A 23,904-nucleotide genomic window follows, 5' to 3' on the forward strand; every position below is an offset into this window, starting at 1 on the left:
GGGGAGGAGACAAGAGGAACTAGTTTATTGTGAGACAAGGAGAAGATATTTTTTAAGGAAAAATAATAATCACATTATTTTCAAATTGCCTTGTATTATTCTTTTGAAGTTTTGCCAAGTCACTGAAGTCATCTCTCCATAATTGTATTTTAGAGGGTGCTATTGTTCATCTAGGAAGGATTCCTTAAGGCAAAGAAATGCTCTCCTAATTTGAGATACAGGCCATGCCATATAACCTTACAGAAATAAATTATAATTCTGGTGGAATTTTACACAGTGTTTGGGCTCTTATGACATCAGGAATTTAGACAGTCTTTCATGAACTTCATTTGCCTTCTTGAACATTGTTCTATCTACTTAAAAGAATGAACCTTCCACATGTCACCAATGGAGCAGTATGTTTATTAATACCTTAGAAGAACACTTTTATCTCATTTATCCCAGGTGTGTATTTTAAGGGATCCTACTCCTAAGAATTCTCATTCCCTTCATTGCCAGGGACACTGCCTTAAAACAAAAGAAGTTGAAGATTTTGATTGATCCCTTGACTATGCACTTATATATACAAGATGTGCTACTGCTCCAAAACCTCTTATATCCAAAGCTACTCTGAAGCTGCTTCTAAGCATATGTACCTGTTCATTCTAAAATGACCTTCATCACCTCCTATTTGGCCATTATAGAAGAATTTAAAAAGGTATAAGTTAGACAAGCAATCAAACACTTCGCTTCCTGGCTTTATCTCCAGCAGCCAATACCAGTAAGGTTGAATGGTATTGGAACTTCTTCCTCCAAGACTCTGGTTCTTTTATTTATAAAAGGAAATAACTGATAAAAGACCTTCTATATGGTCTAAATGACAGGGACTAGAGTTCTACAGCTTGTACACATAACTTTTTCAGGAGGGTCAAGGTGAACTCCAGAATAATAAGTACATGTTTTGAGTACTTATTAACTGAAACCATTGTAGCAAACACTGCACACAGTATCAAATTTATCTCTACAACAACTCTGTACAGTAGTCATCATTATCCTTATTTTACCAACAGAAAAACTCAGGGTAGAAAGTTGATTGAGGACAGACAGCTAAAAAGTTAATAAGTAGCAGAGCTGGGGCTCAATCCAGTCCAATCTTACATTAAAATCTGTATTCTTAACCCCTTTGCCATAGTGTCTTGAGAAAAGTAGAAGAACTAGAGCAATGAAGTTCTTGGTGTCATTTCTGCTCTAACTTTCTGGCTGCAGTCTTACTTACGGAAGAAATAAAGCAGATAATTTGGCTTACATAAATTATAAAACAATATATAATTTAATATATATTTAAGATATAATTTAAAATAATTTATATTTACACATTGTTACATAGTTCTATGTGGCTGTTGGCAAATGATGTTAAACTATTGAATAAATTACATTTTCCACTGCTTTTTCTCCAAGTGTTGGAATGAAAAACTTGAGTAGTAATGCAGTTTTATCATTTATCCAGTAATAATGGCAGTTTAAATTATGGCAGTCTTTCCAAAATGGTAGATGTTACTGTAAAACTTGTTAATGGTATAGAAGATAAGTTATTAATACAGAGGGTCTGGAATTTCACCTTGTCTTCCCACCCAGCTCCTCCAGGGTGATTCCCAATATTACTCAGAGCCCTCCTCACAACCATTCACCCCACCCTTGGTGGAGGCCAAGAACAACACCAAGGTCTGCAGTAACAATAAAACGTGGAGAAGGAGCAAGTTTTTAGAAGAGGCACACAGGTCATGCAATGAACCTTTATTAATGGGATTTTCAAATGTCGCTGACTCAGTCCTGGATGAAGAGATGCAAACAGGCAAGATCTTAGCATACTCCTAATTGTATTCAGTACCTTAACTTTGGTGTTTCTTTCTCTACTCAGCCTTTTTTTTTAAATTTTTTTTTTTTTTTTTGAGGAAGATTAGCCCTGAGCTAACTACTGCCAGTCCTCCTCTTTTTTTTTGCTGAGGAAGCCTGACCCTGAGCTAACATCCATACCCACCTTCCTCCACATTATATGTGGATGCCTACTACAGCATGGCGTGCCAAGCAGTGCCATGTCTGCACCTGGGATCCAAACCGGCGAACCCCGGGCCGCCGAGAAGCGGAACGTGCTCACTTAACTGCTGTGCCACCAGGCCGGCCCCTATTCAGCCTTTTTTTGTGCCTCATCATATTATGGTCAGTGATTCTTCACTCATCCTATTATACAATTCCTCAGAATTCCCTTTCTGCTGGCTTCATGGTTCATCCCCTCTCCTGCAGCCTCATTTGGATAGACTAGATGCTGAATTGATCACCATCTTAGAGGACTGAAGCTGAATTGCAGAAAGCACATTAGGTATTACTAAAGAGTTTTGCTTCTTTTTAGGTAAAAACAGTCATTATTCTGCTTCTGACTTCTCATGCAATTTTGTTTAACATGTTCTTGATTTATAATAAGCCATTTAAGAAGCTTTCTTTTTATCATGTATTTCAACTATTTGGAATTATATTCAATTTTTCCAGAACTGCAGACGAAGAAAGGGAGCTCAAGAAGATGCTTTACTAGTTTAATCCATAATTTTGCTACCTGAGTTAACAAACTTTCAAAAAGTTATTATATTTATTTGTGTTCCTTTTTTTCTGAAAGGGCTATTTCTGAAATTTTTAAAGTCTGGGAGACTCATTTTAATTAATGCTGACATCAGACAGTATTCTATGTAAGGAGACAATTTTAACCTTTTAGTAAAGAGATCTGTTAATTATTTTTGCTGCTCTGTGACTAAGAAATAGTCTCTTCAACTTCAGAAAGTGTTAAATGTCTCTCTTTTTCTTCTTCTCTGCTTCTTTGTCCCAGACACATGCTAATTCATTGAGCACTTATTCTGTGCAGGGCACCATGCTGAGCATATTGTTTATGTTATCTCATTCAATCTTTAATGACAACCCATGTTATAGATGAGGAAGCCGAAACTTAGAGACATCAGATTAATTTATGTGATGTCACAGAGCTACTACAAATATCCGAGTCAAGCTCCACACCTAAGCTATCTAATGCCAGAATCCATTGATGTGCTTCAACCTGATGCTGTGCTGGCTCCCTCCATTTATTACCACTGACACTGAGCTAGGTGATCTGCCAGACCCTTCTATATCTTAGCTAATTAAATCTGCATGTTAACTTGGCAAGGTAAGCATCATCATACCCATCTGTAATGGATGAAGTGGAGAGGGAGGGTAAACATGTTGATTCTCAGATCTCAAGCTTGCCTCCTAAGCCACAATCTTCATACTGACTCAGTACTGACTGCCTTTGAGAAACCAGTGTATGCTAGTGATTTTGATGACACTGGAAGGCAGCTATATTAGGAGTCATTTTAATAAGTATTTTTAAGCATATTCAACTCTGAAGAGTCTTCTCAAAGTAATTATTCTTCTTACTATTTTAAATAGTTGAAAAAGATGTACTTCCTAAGCCTAAGTTTATACAATATTCCTAATTTTGCACAGTACTGAATCTTATATCTAATGGAAAAAAAAAGGCCTAGAATAACCCCAAATCTGCTACCTTTCGTTATAGACTGAGGCTTAACAGCACCGCAGCGATTTAAGGTCAAAAGGAGAGGCCATCGAAAACCAAATTACTATTGATTTAGCCTCATGGAAATTACTGATTTGTAATTATGAGAACAATAACAGTAATTCTAATATGGCTAAACTAAAGCATATAGTAAAACTTTTTATCTTCTTTCCTGATTCTTATTTTGTTTTTCTCTGCTTAATGTTACATTAAAAATGCAACTTTTTAAATTAATTAAAGAGATAAGATTAGTTTAGAGTGTTAGCACCTTTGAGTTTTATGAACATGCACAATCAGGAAAGTAAAGGAAATGCCACCCAGGCAGAATGCACCTAGAAAATTTTAAGTTTACGTGCATGTGGTTTTCTTAAAATATTGTCACAACTTTTAAAACTAACAAAATGCCTGATATCAGCTTACTGCTCTCTGAACTATCTGTTTTAAATTGTAAATGCTATGAGAACAATAATGACTTCAATAACAACTTTAGAATAGACCTAATTTGAATGCTTCTCATGCTTGCAGAAAAATAGCCAGGAAATGATCTCCGCAAACAATATTTAGTTTATTTTGTTTTTTTAAATTGAAAGCAAAACTTGCACACAGAATCACCTTGGCCAGGCTCAAAGTAGCCTGGCACTGTTTTTATAATGGCTCTAAAAATGAGAAAAAAATAATGGTTTACAAAAGTGGCACAATAAAAACAAAATTTGATGAAAATATTTATGAAATGGAATGTTCCAATTAAATTATGTTTTGGTTAAATTATATTTAAGCAGAAAATTTTTATTACCACTCTCATTGAAAAGCTTACAAAAATTATAAGTCCGTGCCCCTCCTTCAGTAACTAGGATATCATGATTATAATTGATACTGTGTTTGGCAGGAGTCGCAAACTCAAACACTTTAGGGGCCAGGTACAAAGGGTAAATAAATTAGGCAAGTCAAACAAAGCACATGCAGGAGCCCAACATCTAGACTTCAGTAATTGTCTCCAAATGTCTTTTATTAAGCAGTCTTTCATTGAAAGCTGACTTTTATTAAGCAGTCCTATGGTGTTTGCCCCTTTACATTTACCTAATACCACCCACCATCGCATTGAGGTGTAGATATTGCTACTACGTCCACTTTATAAACGAGAAAATGGAAGTACTAAAAGGATCAGGATCTTGTCTGTGGTCACACAGCCCTAGGTAGTAGTGCCTATAGTAAATGCCAAGCAGTGTGACATCAGGACATGAGCCCCTACTCACCATTAGTCTGAGCTTAATAATTACACAATGGTAAGTGAACACACTGTAATTATTACATATATTAACCAATAATCCCCACCATAACTCTGAGAGGTAGACATTAGTATTTATACCTGTTTTAAATGTATGGAAACTAGATGGCAGAGAGGTTAAGACAGCTGCGCAGTATTACATAACTAGTAACTGCAGAGCCAGGAGCTGAAGCCCCATGTGGTCGGTTTCGAGAGCCCCTGCTCTTGGTATGGTTCTCAACTGGAGTGATTCTGCCCCCCAGAGGACATTTCACCCTACAGAGACATTTTGGTTGTTCCAAAGTCGGGAGGAGGGAGATACCAGCATCTAGTAGGAAGAGACCAGGGATGTTGCTAAATATCCTACAATGCACAGGACAGCTCCCCACCTGCAACACAGAATACCTGGCCCAAAATGTCAACAGTGTCACTGATGAGAAACCCTGGTCTATGCAATTATTATTGTGCAGCCATGTAGATAGAAAACAGGCTGTTGCGATAGATGGGGACTGAGATCACATAATTCAAAGTCTTCATCTCTAAATAAATCTCTGCTATCAGACTGCTTTCATGTTGTCTCTTTCCCCTAAAAAGTAAACTGCAAAAAAAAATCCAGATAATTGAGTACTTTATTTAATCAAGACATTGGGGGTGTTTTTGTATCTCATTATGATGGTCAATACTATAAATTCTACATTATCTTATGAAAATTTTTATTATGAATTCTACTTTTATGAAAAGAATCTTAGACACTTCTTTTTTCGGCAGTTCATAGGCACATTATTAAAATTCTCCCATATATTTCTACACAGTTATCTCTTTAACCAAAATTGCTCCCAATGAATCTTTCTTATCTTCTTTTCCCTTCTGACATTTATAAGTCATTTCCCACAAGTCACAGCGAAGGTGTTGGTGAAGAAGAAAACTATGAAAGGAATCCTTTTCCCCTTAATTACTTAGCAGCTGTCTTGGCACATTGCTTTCCCTTCTCCCTTTTGCCTCTTGAAATGCCTATTATCTCCACTAATTCTTTTCAGAGCTTAGAGAAACAATATGTAATGGCTTAGACAGAGGGGGAGTTAGAGATGAGGAGGAGTGATGTCACCAGAACAGCTGGCTAAGATGGAGTGTTCCTGCTAGTGAAATACAAGACATAAAAGATAAAATACTTAAATGATAATACGCTTCCTGGAGGAAAGGGGAAGGGGCTTCAAGAATGGTCATTAATCCACAGCTCTCCTGTCAACAGTGGTTTATTTAAACATCTGCTAAACATTTGTAATTTTAACAAATTTGCCTCGAGGTACTTGGAATTTTCTTTTAAAACAGATTCCTTCTAGCATTCAAAATAATGTGTTCTTTTAAGCTTAAAAATCCAACTGACCTTCTTAATGAGCTTCTGACCAAACTAGAACTTTCTAGATTTAAATTTTGTGTACTTTTGGTCAATGTGACTTCCTGTTTTTGAAAAGAGGAAAGAGATTAAGAAGGCTCCAAAAGCTGCTTACATTTTGGACTATTCTTTAAATATTGATTTTATGTGAGTTAAGTGTAAGCTGATTAAAAACATATGGATTAAATTTTCCTTAAAATATGAATGGTTTTAAAAATTAAGAAGGGGGAATTCTTGGCAAACTGTGATTATTTTTTGTCAAAGCAAAAATATTTGAAAAGTAGTTGTTGCCATTAAAAAAAATTTCCAAATACAGCTAGATTTACCCTTCCTTTACTTGTCCTCTTTAATTTACTAGCATTGTGCAAACTGTCATAAATCTATTTTAAGAGTATACATATTAGGAATAAGGAATAAGAATTTATATGTCAGAATTTATATTTTGAGGATTCTTTTTCTATTACTTTAAAATTATATTCTCAAGAATTGCTCTGAGCAGAATTTTTCTTCTGAAAATCCATGTGCTAATACTTTTTAAACCTCTTCATAAATTGGTTTCATATCACATTTAAATGCAGTTCATGAAAACCTGATTTGTTTCTACCAAAGCAATTATAGATTATATAAAGGCAAAAGGATATTTGTTATGGTTATTATCTTAGTCCATTCGGGATACTATAACGAAACCCTATAAAGTGGGTAGCTTAAAACAGAAATTTATTCCTCACTGTTCTGACGGTTGGGAAGTTCAGGATCAAAGGCGCTGGCAGATTCAGGGTGTGATGAGAACCTACTTTCTGATTCATAGACAACATCTTCTAGCTGTAACCTCACATGGAGAAAGGGGTGAGGGAGCTTTCTCAACTGGCCCTCTTTTAGAAGGGCACTAATCCCATTCATGAGGGCTCCACCTTCATGACTTAATCATCTCCCAAAGGCCCACCTCCTAATACCATCACCTTGTGGATTAGGATTTCAACATGTGAATTTAAGGAGGGAGACATGAATATTCAGATCATCGCAGTTACTCATGTTAGTGATAGTATCTTTAAGCATAAGGCTATCTCTTATGTCTGTGTATATAAGTTTAATATGTGGGTTACAGAACTTGGGCTATAAGTGAAACTAGTAAAATTAACTCTTTTACTAAGTTCACATAGTTGCCAAAAGACAGAAATATTAAGCAAGACGGTTTAGCAAAATTTTACCTTGAAGAAAACACAGTTAGCATTGGAGGCTGAAAGGGCAAGTGAAAACTACAGAGTAATTTGAACTTGAATCCCATGATACTAATTAGGCTCAGTCACACGATTGTTGGCTGATGCAACTAGGCACCAATAAACAGGTGGGACCACTGCAGGTGAAGTTTGACATTATTTCTCTTAGAGGTGTCTAGGTATGAAGTTGTTATTTGAGATCATCACTTGAATATATGGAAAAGCATTTATAGAAAGAAAAGTATCAAGTACTACGTCTAACTATATAACTGTAGATAGCAATTTCTATAGTTGTCAGATTTCTCATGTTTACTGAACTAAATTTTATTCTCCCTGTCTTACTCATCCCCAGTTTTCTAACTACCAGAAAGAATGTCACAGTTGGCTCTACATAAGTTTTATTTATCAAAGTAAAACAGATTTATAATATATATAAAGTATAATGATAATAAGTTGAGAGATCTGTAACCTATACTTTATATGAGCTGTTGAAAGTAAAAATCATGATAATTGCCATTAGTTTTGAGTGCTTAATATATGCAAGAAACTGCACTAAATAATTCATGTACTATTGTTATCTTTTTAATCTTGCCAACAATCATATAAGGCAGATGTCATTCACATGATACAGAGGATGGACCTAAGAGAATTTTTATCATAAAGTGATAACCTGGGATTTTTGAGTACAGGGTTTTCTGCTTTTAAACAGAGTTTATACTATATCATGTTCTATATCAAATATATATGTATGTATACATGTGTATATACACATGCATATATTGCATTTCAACACTTGTGCTGAACTCCACTTCAGAATGTGATTGTCACTAATGTGTCTGTTTCAGAATATTAAATTGTCTTTCAATTATATCACTTTGAGTCCAATATTAATCCAAAAAGGTGCTGAACATTCTTTGTACTATGTTTAATTCAGCCCGCTTCATCTGTTGTAGGTTTTTAATGGAGATTTTGTCTACAAATATCCTTAATACATTGTTCTTGATCTTATTTTTTAAAAGAATTTAAATGCCTCTAGTTAAAACCATAATCCTTCCCAACAGTACATTTTTGTCAGTCATATGGTTTTCTTCATAATAGATGTTTGGATATGTGTGGAATTGAGCCACTAAATTTCACTCCCTTCTTTATGTCATTATCCATTCCAGGAACATCCCTCACTAGGCCAACTTTCAGAAAAGTTAATAGACAACAACATTAACGTCATATTTGCAGTTCAAGGAAAACAGTTTCATTGGTATAAGGTATGTTAATTCCCAAAATATAAAAATTAAAATGTTTGCATTGGTAGTTGAAATTAGAATACTTCTTTGAACCCCAGGTAAAGATTCTTGAGTTATTGTACTTTTTACAATCTAAATTTAATACTGTATTAACTAATATATACTACGTGTTGTCTTAAGTTAGCATTTAAGTATAAATTCTATCTATGTTTGGAACACTTAAAACCAAGGGTGAGCACTGATACTTAGAGTGATACTGACTGCAACAATATGGAGAAGACTTTAGTCAGGTGAAAAGTTGTTCACACTCCAACTACGCCTTTCATATTCAGAGACCTACATATATTCTGGTCCATGGGCACATCCTTGTAATAGATTACGTTGAGGAATATCAGCTTAATTTTCAATAGCACATAGCTAGATTTGGTGTAGGTCATCTAATAAAGGAACAGAAGAGCCAAGGAAGCAGTTGACCCAGTCAAAGTCTTCCTCCATAAGAATACATCTTAGTTTTGTCCAGAATCCTTCTGGCCAGGTGAGATCCACAAGCAGAATGGATATTTGGCATCTCTGTTACTCTGGCAGTGTCATGGAACCCACTCCCCCCAACTCCACATTGAACTGTTCTTCTGTGATGCTGTTATAGCTTTTTTTTTGAGGAAGATTAGCCCTGAGCTAACATGTGCTGCCAATCCTCCTCTTTTTTTCTGAGGAAGACTGGCACTGAGCTAACATCTGTGCCCATCTTCCTCTACTTTATATGTGGGATGCCTACCACAGCATGGCTTGCCAAGCAGTGCCATGTCCGCACCCAGGATCGGAACCGGCGAACCCTGGGCCGCCAAAGCGGAACGTGCAAACTTAACTGTTGCACCACGAGGCCGGCCCCTGCTATAGCTTTATTTCAGTCTTTTAGATTCTTTCTTCCAGGAAACTCTCTTTTCTATAAAGAAAAGATGATGCTCTGATACCCTAATTTTCACTGCACATGTCTGATCAGGTTGTCTTCTTCATCTCTTCATTGTATTTGCTTCTTCCTTCCACTCCTAATGTCTTTTACTTATTTTTTAATGCTTCAAAGAGACTACGTTTTCTTTCAGCTTCAACAAATACTTGAACCCATTTGCATTTGCTACAAAGCTGGTGTTCCCTCTACCAGTTTCTCTAATACCCAACTGCCATATTTATCATCCAAAAGCACTACTTTAATCATCCTACTTCTTCCCTTAGAAATCTTTAGTGAAACTTTATTTAATTCCCTGTTTTCCCAAATTTTATACCATGGAACCCCTTTTTAATGTAACAGCTGTTAATATCCACAGAAGTAGGGCTCTGGCCCCAATTAAATCCCCAAACCACTTTATTAACAACAGTAACAGTTTCCACTTATTGAGTACTTACTATTGTCAGGCACTGAATTTATTAATATTGACTCATTTAATACTCTGAACAACTCATAACAATGTGGGCAGTATTACTAATATGCCCATTTGTAAAGATGAGGAAATACATTTAGGGAGGTTATATACTTGCCCAAACTTCCCTAATAGCCTAAATCCTGTGTTCTTAACCTCTAATCTTAATAGTTGAATTTCAAATTATTGTTCAGCTTTTTACTGCTTTTGCCTCGTCTATCTCTGCTATTTATTATTTCTTGACAGTCTTATTGGTTCTAGTAGTTTCTCCCTACTCCTTTAAAAAAATGTCCAATGACTGATAAACCATAAAACCAGGTTTATTATTAATTGAATTGTGTGCAGAGTAAGAATCAACAGGCTCTGAAAGCTTGAGAAGCTCTGCTGTAAGTCCTGTGTTTGCCCTTACAGTCACCTACTTTGGCTGCCCAGAGATAGTTTTATCAATAACCTCTGTCAGGGTTGTAACAAATTCCTAGCCCATCTCCCGAATCCATCATCCACCTGGCTGCAGGATCTATTTAAATCACAAGTGTGACCACAGCACTCCCTAGAGTAAAATATTCCAGTGGTTCCCTCTAATTTAGGGGATCAAGTCTTTAGCGTGGCCTAAGAGACCATCTGGTCCCCACTTGCCTCTCTGGCCTCATCCCTCACTATTCTCTGCCTTACACTTGTCCCTCCAGCCATTCTTCTAATTCTCCTGTGCACGCACTCACCGGATTCTTTCTTTCCTCTGTTCTTCCTTGTGCCTTTGCTCTTGCTACCTATCCCCCATGCCTGGAAGCCCTTCTCCCTCCTTACTTGGCTAACTCTTACTCATCCTTTAAGACACAGCTCATGAGTCACCTCCTCCAGGAAATAGTCTCTGACAACCTTCCCCAGCCCTCAAATGCTTGCTGAGTATCCCTCTCATTAAGTTATTATACCTCTATTGCTTCATGTGTACATTGTTTTTTGAAATTTTCATTTATATACCTGTGAGATCCTTAAGATGGCAACTGTATGGCCTAGCAATTTAGCATCTCCAAAGTGATACACAGTAGGTGCTCAATAATGGTTTAGATGAATGGATTTTAAAAATCTACAAGTGATATATTTTCACTGTTATCTAAGATACCAAATTGTTAGTGTCTAGGTAGTGGCTGGCATACAGAGAAACTTAATGATACTTGTGAATGGGAAAATGAGCGTATAAATGGATTTCAAGACTTCTCATAATCTAATTCCTATAAATATGCACCTTTCACGCCAGTCAGACTGGTTTCCTCTCTCTTCTTACTTCATCTACAAGTCAGGTAAACCTTTAAGCCTTTGCTAATTCTCATTTTCTCAATAGGAATACCTAGAATCTTCTCCATAATTATTAAGTACCATCCATCAAGAACACCTGCTCCCTGAAGCGTCCACTTGTAACTATGATTTTTTGCTCTGGTTTGGGTCAACATGTCCTAAAGGTTGTGCCATGGAACAGTAGTTCTGTAAAATATTTATATATGTTACAGAAAAAAGAGTTTTGTAACTAAAGAAATGTTGAGAAATACTGCATTAAATAATGCTAAATTATTTCTGAATTGCAGGACTTCTCTGAATCTTTCATTTTCAAGTGAGCATTTTGAGTCTCTAAGTGGAAGAAATCATATGCAGAACTTCCCAAACTTATTCACCCTCACAATCCTTTTCAAGTTTAAAATCTCTTAGGACTATGTTCCATGGAAGATACTTTGGGAAATACTGGTCTGTACTTTGATTAGGTTTTTAGGTCAGCATGTTAATTGGTGCACGAACACACTCTCATGCACATACACATTCACACACTACCATATCACATGTCTATGTTTTGGCTGGCCTACTTGGTTGCTTACATTTTTCTTTTGTCTTACAGGTTTTGAGTAATGAAATGGCTCACCTTCCACTGATAACTACAAGAATTTTTAATATTTGGTGATTGCTAAACCATTGTATACTATCGTCATTAAGTAAATGTACTGGTATATTTTCTAGGACCTTCTACCCCTCTTGCCTGGCACAATTGCTGGTGAAATAGAATCAAAGGCTGCAAACCTCAATAATTTGGTAGTAGAAGCCTATCAGGTATGTATATATTATACACAATTTTTTCAAATAAACTTTTAACCCCAATTTCTGTGGCAAGGTACAAAGTAGTGCCCTATCATCTTGAGAAGAGTGGTGGAAAGAACATTAGATTAGAAATTCAGAAGCTGAGTTTAGCTCTAGCTCTACCACTAACTAGCCATGGAACCTTGTGAAAGTCAGTTCAGCTCTCTGTGCCTCACTGTGTTTCACTGGTAGTAAGTAAACTCAAGTTGGGCTAGAGGCTATCTAAATTTCCTTCCAAATCAAATGTTCAGTGAGTCACCAAATCATAGTTATAGAATACACTTTATTACCAAGAAATTTCACAATTTCCTATGTCGTAAAGATAAAGTAAGAAATCCACACTGTTATTTAAAGCAGCAACATGTCAGGGAAAATGAACTATTTGGGATATAGAGATTACCAAGAGGACTCTGTCGAGGTCTCCTAGATCAATCACATCATTGTTCAATCAGTTATTTTAGCAGTTTTATCAAACTAATTTGATTAAAAGAATCACCTGAAGAGATAGACTGTTTTATTGAGTTGGCAGTTGTATGCCGTCCTGTCTATGAAGAGTGGGTGCCAAATGCGAAGATTTAAAGAAACATCTGCTCTTTCATTCCTGGATGGAATAGTCTCTGTTAAGATATTGTAATAATAATGACTTTTATTTTAATACCCTAAGAGCCAGTTACTTTTTATCCATGAGCTCATTTAATCTTCACAACTAACCAATAAGGCAGGTGTTAGTATTCCCATTGTGTATTTGTAGAACTTTAAAGAACTTGAGCAAGTTACCCAAATGTCAAATAGCTTACAAGCAGAAGCAGGATCAGAACCTGGGAATTCCTTAACTCCAGGGTCTTCCTCCTATATGATATCACCTGTTTGTCTTTTTTTTTTTAACATAGTGTCCAAAGATATGCTTTATTCTACCTTGAGTTTATCGACCATTGATCAAGTCTCACTTCCCAAAATTCTCTGATACCCTTCCTGACACAGTAGAGTTGAATAGCAGAAATAGTAGCCCAAGCATTGTAAACCTCAAGCTTCTCTTATTTTCTCCATGTAGCATTTGACTTCAACTCAGGTACAAAAGGGAAAGTCAGGACATGGGCTAGAAAATGAAGGATTTGTTTAAACTTTCTTCTTTTAAAAGGAAAATAAATCTTGTGAGTTTTTTTTTTTTTTTGCCAAGGAATTGTTCTGTCTGAAAACTATGTTGGATGAATGTTAGGAAGAGCATCTTTAATTATATTTCTTTCTCACTGTTAAAAAAGAATATTATGACTGGAGGGACTTCTTATCAATAAAAATCAAATGCGGGTACAATTCATTCCCATCTGTAGTTTGTTCCCAAGAATAATGAAAATAAGGAAGGAGCTCTCTGGGAGATAAAACATGTGGCTGACATAGTCTTACCTAATCCAAATAAAATTTACTAATTTGAGGAAGTATCTTGTTCTAAAGATTTACTACCATAATACCATGATCAGTTATTAATCAGTAAGCACAACTCTCTTTATCAATAATACAGTTGAAGAAGAGAAATTACTCACTTAAAGAATTATAAGCCATTAGAAATTATTTTTTTTCTCTATACCCTGCTATTCACTCTCTTTCCTTAGGTACATACTTCATCTTTTCCCTTTCCTTTTGTTTACAAGTATAAATTAAGGAGTTTTGTCTGTGGTAGACTCTTAGTTTTATGAGATAAAATACAGACAGATCTACAGTATATCTTTAATGTAGCCAAAACTTTTGGAACTCAGAGATTGTGATGGAAAAGATTAGTCCATGCATGATACATGATAGACATTACATAGATGCTTTTTGAATGATTGTATAAATGAGTGAATAAATGAGTGCATCGTTTTCTGCTTAGCAAAGGGCCCCATTTTAGCATTAAGCATTGGAACAAATTTGATTGATACAAGTGAACCCCAGGGACTTGGCAAAAATCCTAGGCCATTCTTTGAGAATTGACAGATCCATATCTGGCAAGTAATTCTTATGCCTACAATATAGACATGGCCTCCCAAAAATTTACGTTTCAATTCTGTATCAATAAGGCATTTTAGCTTTTGTGATAGTCTAAAGTGTTTGAAACTGAAACATTTCTTTAACAGCTGTAAATGTCAGAAGGATGTTTCAGATTTTTAGCTAAGATTTACCTTCTGTGATGATATATGTGTTCTCAATGTTTTATTTAAATTTCATCACAAAATATAAATATTATTGGATTAAAAATGATTATTTTTGTAACACAGGCTAAGTGAGAAATAGCTTTGAAGTGATCAAAACCATAGTCATAGAAATATGCGAAAAAATAGAGCAATTTAAATGCAGGTAGTCCAGTCCTTCAGTATTTCTTATGTATTTCAAATATAATTGGGTCATTATGTGGAAACACCGTTCTTATTGATACTTTTTATAAACAGACCCTTTGATTTAGTTAAAAATTAAATCTAGAATGGTTTAATAAGCCTGACTCTGTTTAGTTGCTTACATTTGAAACTGCTATCGTATACAATTAAAAAATGATGTCTCTGTAGAAACTCATTTCAGAAGTGAAAGTTCAGGTGGAAAACCAGGCAAAAGGCATCTATTTTAACATTACTGCCATCTGCCCAGATGGGACCAGAAAGCCAGGCACAGACGGATGTGGAAATGTGACAAGCAATGACGAGGTATGTGGGTGTGCGTTTTTCCCATTTAACATAAACTAAGTTCTTCAGCATGCTTTCCCACAGAAAATTAAACCATTCTGAAAAACTTTACTTGCTACTGACTCCAATGATCTTGTTTACACTTCGATGTAATTTTTATTGTCTCTTTGCAAAGTCCCTACTTGTTTTTATCTCCATTGACTGTTCTCTCAAACTCTCAAGTTAAAATAAATAGATATATATTACATTAAATACTTAATAATAACTTTAAACTTAGGCGTCACAGAATATATATTAGGAAATCGCATCTCATCAAACAAGTAGTGTCTATACTTATGATGATGATACTTTCTTTTTGGTTTCAAATCTGAAAATTCTCAAAGTAAATGTGAAATTGAAGGTAATAAGCCACAGAATAGAATGGAAGTGATGGAGCAGTTGATAAAACTAACAATTCCAAAATCTTTCACTTTGTGATCGTCCCAATACACTCACAATGATCTAGGAGGAGGTAAGGAAATGTGTTAAGAACAATAAAAAAGAAGGGTCAACATTTAACTAAAAAGGATGAAATATGGAAAAGAGAGGCCCAGATTATAGCAGTGTCAGGAAATAGGACCAGAGAAGATAGGGATTCTCCCAGGATCGGCACAATAGAAAGTAAACACACAGAAATATGCTTTGAAAGGGAATTCTTGTTGGATGAAGTGATTTTCAGTGAGTCACTTACCTCTTGATGCATCAGTTGCCTCATTTTTAAATGAATAACTTGGACTCGAATATTTCTAATCCCTCTTCCTTCTATCTCTAAGGTTCTATGATGTAATTATTATTTCAATGTCATGCTATAGGGAGGAAGAAGAAGAAGAGCTATTGAAAGCGATAAAAGGTCCTAAGATTCTAAGACTGAATAAAAGAGACTCTTTCTTTCTGTTTAGTTAGAATAGTTTTTCCTTCTTGGGAAGTTTAGAATTTCTGCAGGTAGTATAGTTGCTCCAACAAGCTTTTATTTGAAATTAATTATTGCTAGTTTCTAATTCTGTAGGCTCCTCCATAATCACTCCTTAGATTTTGTTCAAAAGACATAATATAGCAGTTAACAAAATACCTATTTGATTTCCATTAAATATAGAGAAAACTTGGTGCTAGCAAAAGATAGCACTAAGTTACTTTCAGAGAAAGGCTTACCCTCTTGGAAGTTTTTCCTATCAAAATTGGTCTTGGCAGAATCGCTTTTCTTACTTCTTACATTTTTTTTCTTTCTCTTTATCCACATCTCTTCTTTCCCCTCACTTTCAACCAAGTAGTATAAATAGTTTGACTCTCAGGAAGAGTCATATGACCTCTGAATTACATAAATCCAAAGTGTTGCTCTACTATTAATATTGGTAGTGACCACATTATTCTGTACATCTGTTAATCCTTAACATTCTTAAAGACAAAAAACATTTCAAGTACACCACCAGCTGTATTGATTTTAACATTATGACACTGATTTTAATTCCTAATGCATATATATAATATATAAGCCTGAATTTAGATCTTTCATATCATTGTGTGTATGTGTGTTTGTGTATGTGTGTGTATGTATATGTATTTGTGCAAAGCTTTTTGGTTGGGATGGAGATATATATCTATATAGACAGAGATTCATATATATATATATATGAACAGATATATATGGATAGATATGTTATGAATAGACACATTCTAAGAATATGTCTATTAATAGTTTATGAATGGAATACATGAATAGAATAGAATATATATATTCCATATATATATATCTCCATCTCTCTCTCTATATATCTATATGAATCTCTCTATAGATCGATAGAGATTTAGATATCCCCATTCCAACCAAAAACCCTGGCACAAATTATTTTCAAATTGTAATGGATCTCAGTCTAACATGGAAAAAGCATTAACCTTTTTATTTCCAAAGTACCTGAAGATCGTAAGGTGTGTTAACAAATATAAAGACACAAACCAATTGTGTTGTGCAAAAAGAAAAAAATAGAGAAAAAGGAAAAATTTGGCAGGAGAAAGGAATTCTGTTGTTTCATGAGGGAAACCAATTCCTGCCAGCCCAGATCCTTAGCTCTGGGCTAACATCTTCACGGAGACAAACATGTGACCTTGTATTGAGATCTTGAGATCCAAGAGTCAGAGTCCTAAATCTTTTTCCATTGAGTAACATGAGAGAAAGCCTCATGTTTTCTTCCAACACCATGTATAAACTAAAATTTAATTCTGAAATTTTACTTGGGCCCCTAGAAAATAAGAACAAAATAAAAATTGCTCATTTGAACATCTCATCTCAGGGTTTTAAACCTTTAGTTTATTTGGTCTATCACTAATGCAAAATATTCAGTAACCCCATATTTTAAGGGCTGAGTCCAAAAAATGGTCTATTCTCTCTTAAGTTTGTGAAGAAATCAATTGAAGACATAAATTAATCATCAGAATTGGAGTAGACATTTCAAATAGGCTTAAACCCATGTCCACTTAATGGTACAATGTAGGCAAGCAGCAGTCATTGCATCCTTTTAACTCTCTAGCTCATTAATTAGGAAACAAATGAAACTTTAAAAGGATGTTATGTCTATGTATGAAAGAGAGTGCATATGTAATTTATAAATATTAATTTCTATAAGAGTATATTATTGATTCAAAATATAATTAACAGATATAATACTGGTAATAAAAATAATCAAGACATATGAATATATTTTCTTTCTCTCTCAAATTAAGGTTCTTTTCAATGTAACAGTTACAATGAAAAAATGTGATGTCACAGAAGGAAAAAGCTATGCAATAATCAAACCTATTGGTTTCAATGAAACCACTAAAATTCATATACACAGAAACTGCAGCTGTCAGTGTGATGACAGCAGAGGATCTAAAAGGAAGTGTGTAGATGAAACTTTTCTAGATGCCAAGTGTTTCCAGTGTGATGAGAATAAATGTCACTTTGATGAAGATCAATTTCCTTCTGAGAGTTGCAAGTCACACAAGGATCAACCTGTTTGCAGCGGTCGAGGAGTCTGTATTTGTGGGAAATGTTTATGTCACAAAATTAAGCTTGGAAAAGTGTATGGAAAATACTGTGAAAAGGATGACTTTTCTTGTCCATACCACCAGGGAAATCTGTGTGCGGGTGAGTATAAATATATACATGAAGTTTTTACTAGTCATTATTAAACTACCATATATGTTAAAGTATCTTTAAATCACATCTTTATAATTACCAACCCTGAATCTAGATTTAATATTTAAAATTTCAAAGTCTGTGAAATTAGAGCATGGCAACAGACTTATAACACATGATTCTGATATTTATATTTTAAATTATTTTGTACAGGAAATACTTAAAAATAAAAACCAAAAGTTAATTGTTATTCTCTAGTATGCCTTGACCTTGTAAAGATATATACCAGAAAAGGAAATTACTGATGATGTCTGACAAGTTTTCTATAATCGGGGTGTTCTTCTAGAATGATCTGATCCATTCTCATCAGTGGTCACTCCCTCCAGTTTGCTCAGATAGTGAGCTATAAAAATATACTTTTCATTCTTTGGAAAATTCTTAATGCATTATTATAGAGGGTATTGTAAATCTGTAGCAATTTAAACATCTCCAGTTTATTTTTAGAACAATGCCAGCAACGGAATTGTCAAAGACAGCATTCTTCAAGAAAATACTGGTTTCATAAGTAATTGAAAAGATTAATTCCAGAAGCTACATGCAGACCAAACTTAAAAATGAAATAATTTAAAATAAAATATCAAAAGTATTTTTTAGCTAATTTAGTTTATTGCCACCTAGAGGTTAGATTCCAGAAAATCTATGCAACATTTGAAAACACAAAATAATTGTTTTTAAATGAATTATCTTTTATATGACAGTGTGCTAAATCCACTTATTGTTAAAACACTTTTTTAGTGTTTACACTTTGGTAAGCAAATATTAAATTACTGATGAACTGAAATATCTCATTGTCATAAGCATATAGAAAGTAACAAACCTATACAAAATAAATTTTCTATTCTTGTATAAACTAAAAATTTGCCCTATATCATATAAATATGTGATGGAAAATTGCCTTTTTTATTTTATTATATATACAGAATATTTTATATTCTAAACATTTATTCAGGTGTACCAGGTATCATGGATAGAACAAATTATAGATGACTTTAGAACAAACCAGCAATTATCTGCTAATTTTTTAGACCTAATCCTGTTTGGGATAGGGAAGAAAAATAATTCTGAGATCATTTCCCACAGCTGTCAACCTCTCAAAGAAGTCTGAAATACATTAAGAATCCCAGTCTTTGCTTATAGTAAAAAATCAAAAATCAATGTACTGACCCTTCTATGTCACTGTGGTACTACTGACCCACAGGCAGTTAAGAATCTGCTTTGAATTATTTATGTGTAAGTTATAAGTGCAAACTGTAGGCTGACAAGCATTTTCTTCACTAGTCTCCTTTGAGAATAAAAACACATGTTCACAGATCAGCCGGCTAGGATTAGGCGTGCAGCCTACATACCGGGAATGACGTCTGGCCGGCATTTGTTTGGCCTGGACCTCATTAGTTTTTCACTTAGCAAACTAAGCTAATCCAACAGTAGACTCTATGGAACAGTTACCCTGTAAGGTACTCCACAATAAAGGGAGGGAGGGAAGAAGTCAGGAATTGAGGAAAGGAAGGAAGGGTGGGGTGGGGAGGGAAGGGGAGGTCTGTGTCCAAATGAGCTTGAGAAACACTATATAACCCTGTAAAATGTACCCCCTCATAAGCATATTAAATTTTGGAGACTTCCTGCAATCTAAAATCCATTTAATTACACATAAACAGTGTTTTTCCTCAACTTATTTGTCTGCATAAATGCCCCCAATCCCAACACACAGCTCACACCATAATTTAGGACATGCCCCACTACTGTTAAATAATGTGCTGAAGACGTGAAAGGACTAGTTCAACTTTCCCGGGGATCTTATCTTTAAACATGGAACTAACAGAACTGAAGCACTAGAAGGGTCTGCCTCACAGACCTTCAAAGTTATGCCAGGCCCTTAGCAGTAACAAGAGACTAAGAATAAATTATGGAAGCTGTTAATCAAAGACCCCTGCTTTTCAGATTTCAAGTCAGACAATTAACATTACTTCAGCCTTATAGCTTCTTTATAATTGTGTACTTTTAATTTAAAACTGAATGTACAGTGACCTTCAAGTAGTAGGGCGGCAACTGCAGCAGGGCAGACTTCCCAACTGTCAGCACAATAGATTAGCATTGGGAGATGATCTATAATAGAACAACTTTGATAGGAGATGCTCCTAAGGCCTGGAATTGTGTATGTCAGACAAGTAGAAAATGATGCTGTTTCTACTCACTTTGACTGTCAGTGTGTTTCCATGGAGATAGGAGGGGAATTCATGTTTGGGAACACTTCACAAAGTTGGTGGCCCCAATAATTTAGGTCCTGGAGTGTCTTTGTTGCAGGGCACGGAGAGTGTGAAGCGGGCAGATGCCAGTGCTTCAGTGGCTGGGAAGGGGATCGGTGCCAGTGCCCATCAGCATCAGCCCAGCACTGTGTCAACCCAAAGGGCCAAGTATGTAGTGGAAGAGGCACATGTGTATGTGGCAAGTGTGAGTGCACCGATCCCAAGAGCATCGGCCGCTTCTGTGAACACTGCCCCACATGTCACACAGCCTGCAATGAAAACTGGTATGTGTTCTCTGACTCCAAAAATACATAAAGCGGTCCTTTGTTATAGCTATGTCCTTCCTTTTTTATTCTGCCTTCCTTATTCTTAGAAGTTGTTGGATCTTCTCCGCCAGATAAATTGCTATCATCACACTAAAAAAGAACTGAATGGGGAATGTGGGAATTAGAAGACTTAGATTCTAATCTTTGGCCACTAGAAAGCTGTGGAAGCATCAGAATTTGTCTAGGCTTTCACTAGATAAAAAGCTAAAGCCTTAGCTTTTTTGAAATAGGATTTGAGTTTTTTTAAAGAATAATATTCAGTGTGCATAAGGGTTCATTGTGGGGTTTTTTCCCCAGCTTTATTGAGATATAATTGACATATAACCTTGTGTAAGTTTAAGGTGTATGACGTGATGATTTAGGGGCTGCCTGCTTCCCAGCTTACTGTTAATTAGCTGTTTAGTTTAGGGCAAGTGGTTGAAGTTCTCTGTGCCTCAGTTTCCTAATATCGAAAGCGAGGATAATAATAATAATACCTTGCTATAGTTCTGTGAAAGAATCAAATTAGATGATTCATATAAAAAAAAAAACCTAAACTTTTGTTCTTGGGGCACAGTCATCATAGAATAAACATTAATTGTTATTATTGTTTTATTTTTATTATTTTAAAGATAAAGAATTATAGTGGCTATAAAGCACTCTAGAAATAAATGATAGCTAAATGAAAAGTGATGAGTTAAATGAAGGTGGCATTATTGTTTTGTGCCAATAATTAATTTTCTAATAACAATTTGAGTCCTGCTCAAAGACCACTACTCTAAACATCACTGTGCCTTCCAATTTGTTTTATTCAAATTTTTTAAGACATCATTTTCTCAGATTGGTAGCTCAAGTAAAATTGTTTAAATTATGCATAGTAATTTATGTAACTCACTTGGAAACACAGCAGTTAAACATAACGATGGAGTTACTTCTAATGAACCCAACTAAATTTGAACTGTGTAGTCATTGCCAAAGTTTTCTGGTAGTATCATAATATTCATCTTTTAAACCATCTATGCATATTTTTTTTTGTAGTGAGAGTATTTTATTCATTTTCTAGGCATTTTCTTCTCAATACAGAAAAATCATTATTTTGATTTTATACATTATTAAAATATTTTAAATGGTTCGAATGTAACTTTGTCATGGCACTAAATTGAGCCAAGATTACAAATAAATGTCATAGCTTTCTTTCCCAGTTTTACAAAGCTGCTGTCTTAAAGTAGTACTCTATTTCGGTATTTTATTTCTTGCAGAAAATACTGCAGGCTACAGCCTATTTATTTATTTATTTATTTATTTATTTTTGAGGAAGATTAGCCCTGAGCTAACTGCTGCCAATCCTCCTTTTTTTTCTGAGGAAGACTGGCCCTGAGCTAACATCCGTGCCCATCTTCCTCTACTTTTTATGTGGGACACCTACCACGGCTTTGCCAAGAGATGCCATGTCCGCACCCAGGATCGGAACCAGTGAACCCCTGGCCGCTGAAGTGGAACGTGCACACTTAACCGCTGTGCCACCAGGCCTGTCTCCAGCCTTTTTAAAGATTCAATGTCTTCACTTTTGTTTCCCCTTACAGGAATTGTGTGCAATGCCTTCACCCTCACAATCTGTCTCAAGCTATACTTGATCGGTGTAAAACCTCATGTGCTCTCATGGAACAGCATTATGTAGACCAAACATCAGGTAAACCAAAGCTTAATAATCAAAGCACTGAAGAGTATCTGTGGAGACTCTTGTTCCCCCAAAGCGCCCAGAATCAACCATCCTAAAGAAAGGACTAACTGCTTCAGTGTTTTCAATCTCCCAGAGATGGTACTCTATAAAACCAGCTGAGTATATTCGCCATGCTTTGGCTGACTTTTTAGATCTCCCATCTTAACTACACAGCTAAATTTCCATGCTGTGTACCTCTGTAGAAGCACACCACAGATTTTCTAGAGAGGCCTCAGTGAGCCAAGAGTAAGAATTTCCTGTTTAGAGTCCCTTTCACCCTTAGAGACAAGATCTGAGGAGCCATAATTATCCTTTATAACCCAAACTTTCTTCCAGTTATAACCGTCCTCATGTCAAACCATTGTTGACTTTCAAGCTTCAGGTAAAGACAAAAAATTCTGAGTAGCAATGATCTGCTTTTGCAAAATACATAACTTCAAAAGGGCCATTCTTTCCTGGTACTTTTCATTCTGATATAAACATAATTTAGGGGTGAATTGTAATAAAGGTATGGCACTTTTAGTCTGAAGACCTTGGCTTAAGGCATGCCCTTTCACACCAGTAGCTAAGAAATATCAGCTCTCTTACAAAATTTCTCTAAGCCTGTTTCCTCATCTGTAAAATGGAGGTAATACCAACCTCAAAGAATTGTGTGAAATTAAATGAGCCAGTGAACATGAAAGAAGCATGTAAATTAAAATATGACATAAACATGAGAGAAACATGTGAGAGCTGTACCCAAAGATCATTTTTACACAAAAGTTCGTTAGAACCCAAAAGCCAGCACCCCTCTTTGCTCAGATAAAGCTGTTAAACGACACGTGAATTAGAAGTGAAGCTTGAAATTATGTCTTCACTGAAGACATGCCTACTGCTGCTATTATTTTCAGTCTCTCCTCCAACTTGTAAGAATAATTCTAGCTCTTAGAGAGATCGCACAGAATAACTTTCTCCAGAGTTTTGTTTCCTTCTTCCCTCTCATCCACACTGTTCTTAGCCCATAATGAATTTGGCTCTGAAAAGAGCCCATGTGCTGCCAGCTGGGGCTGCAGAAATCACTCCAGAAAGCCAAGTGCCTTTTCTAATAAATAGAGCCCTTACTGTCAGCATGTCATTTATTATGTTAAGTAAACAAACCTACTCTGACCTAAGCATGGTTACAAAAAGTATTCCCCTTAAAGCTCGCAGCTTGCTTGACCTAAACTCAGAAAAGATTCATGGCCAGGGCTAAATGTTTGGCTATCCAAAATGACATTTAAAAGTAATGCACACAGATTTGAGCCCTGAAAATGTCCTCTACCCTAACCCATTAGAAATATTTCTAAAATGTATCAGTAGCTAGGGGGCTCCCCTGCCCTTCCCAACTATTGTGCAAGGAGAGGGAAAGGGCATTTGTTAGCCACCTCTATTATCTATCCACTCAATCACACTTAAAGGGTGTTCTTTTGGTCTTCCTGGCTAAGCTCCTACTGGGCAAGAAGCCAGTAAGTGGGACCAAGCCATGCTCCCCTTGAGGATCTGCCTTAGCTGATTGAGTAGTTCTAAGTCA

General features: G+C 35.6%; 1 protein-coding gene across 1 annotated transcript in view; it reads left to right on the forward strand.

Annotated features, from left to right (window-relative positions):
• Window positions 1-23,904, forward strand: part of ITGB8 (integrin subunit beta 8) — an 80,081-nt gene that overhangs the window by 49,014 nt on the left and 7,163 nt on the right. The window contains exons 7-12 of the mRNA XM_001497221.6: window positions 8,618-8,713; window positions 12,112-12,201; window positions 14,763-14,897; window positions 17,631-18,036; window positions 20,389-20,614; window positions 22,219-22,325. Of these exons, the coding sequence (XP_001497271.1) occupies window positions 8,618-8,713; window positions 12,112-12,201; window positions 14,763-14,897; window positions 17,631-18,036; window positions 20,389-20,614; window positions 22,219-22,325 (1,060 nt within the window). The remainder of the gene's footprint in view (window positions 1-8,617; window positions 8,714-12,111; window positions 12,202-14,762; window positions 14,898-17,630; window positions 18,037-20,388; window positions 20,615-22,218; window positions 22,326-23,904) is intronic.

Source organism: Equus caballus, chromosome 4, assembly GCF_041296265.1.
Source record: "Equus caballus isolate H_3958 breed thoroughbred chromosome 4, TB-T2T, whole genome shotgun sequence".
Lineage (NCBI taxonomy): Eukaryota > Metazoa > Chordata > Mammalia > Perissodactyla > Equidae > Equus > Equus caballus.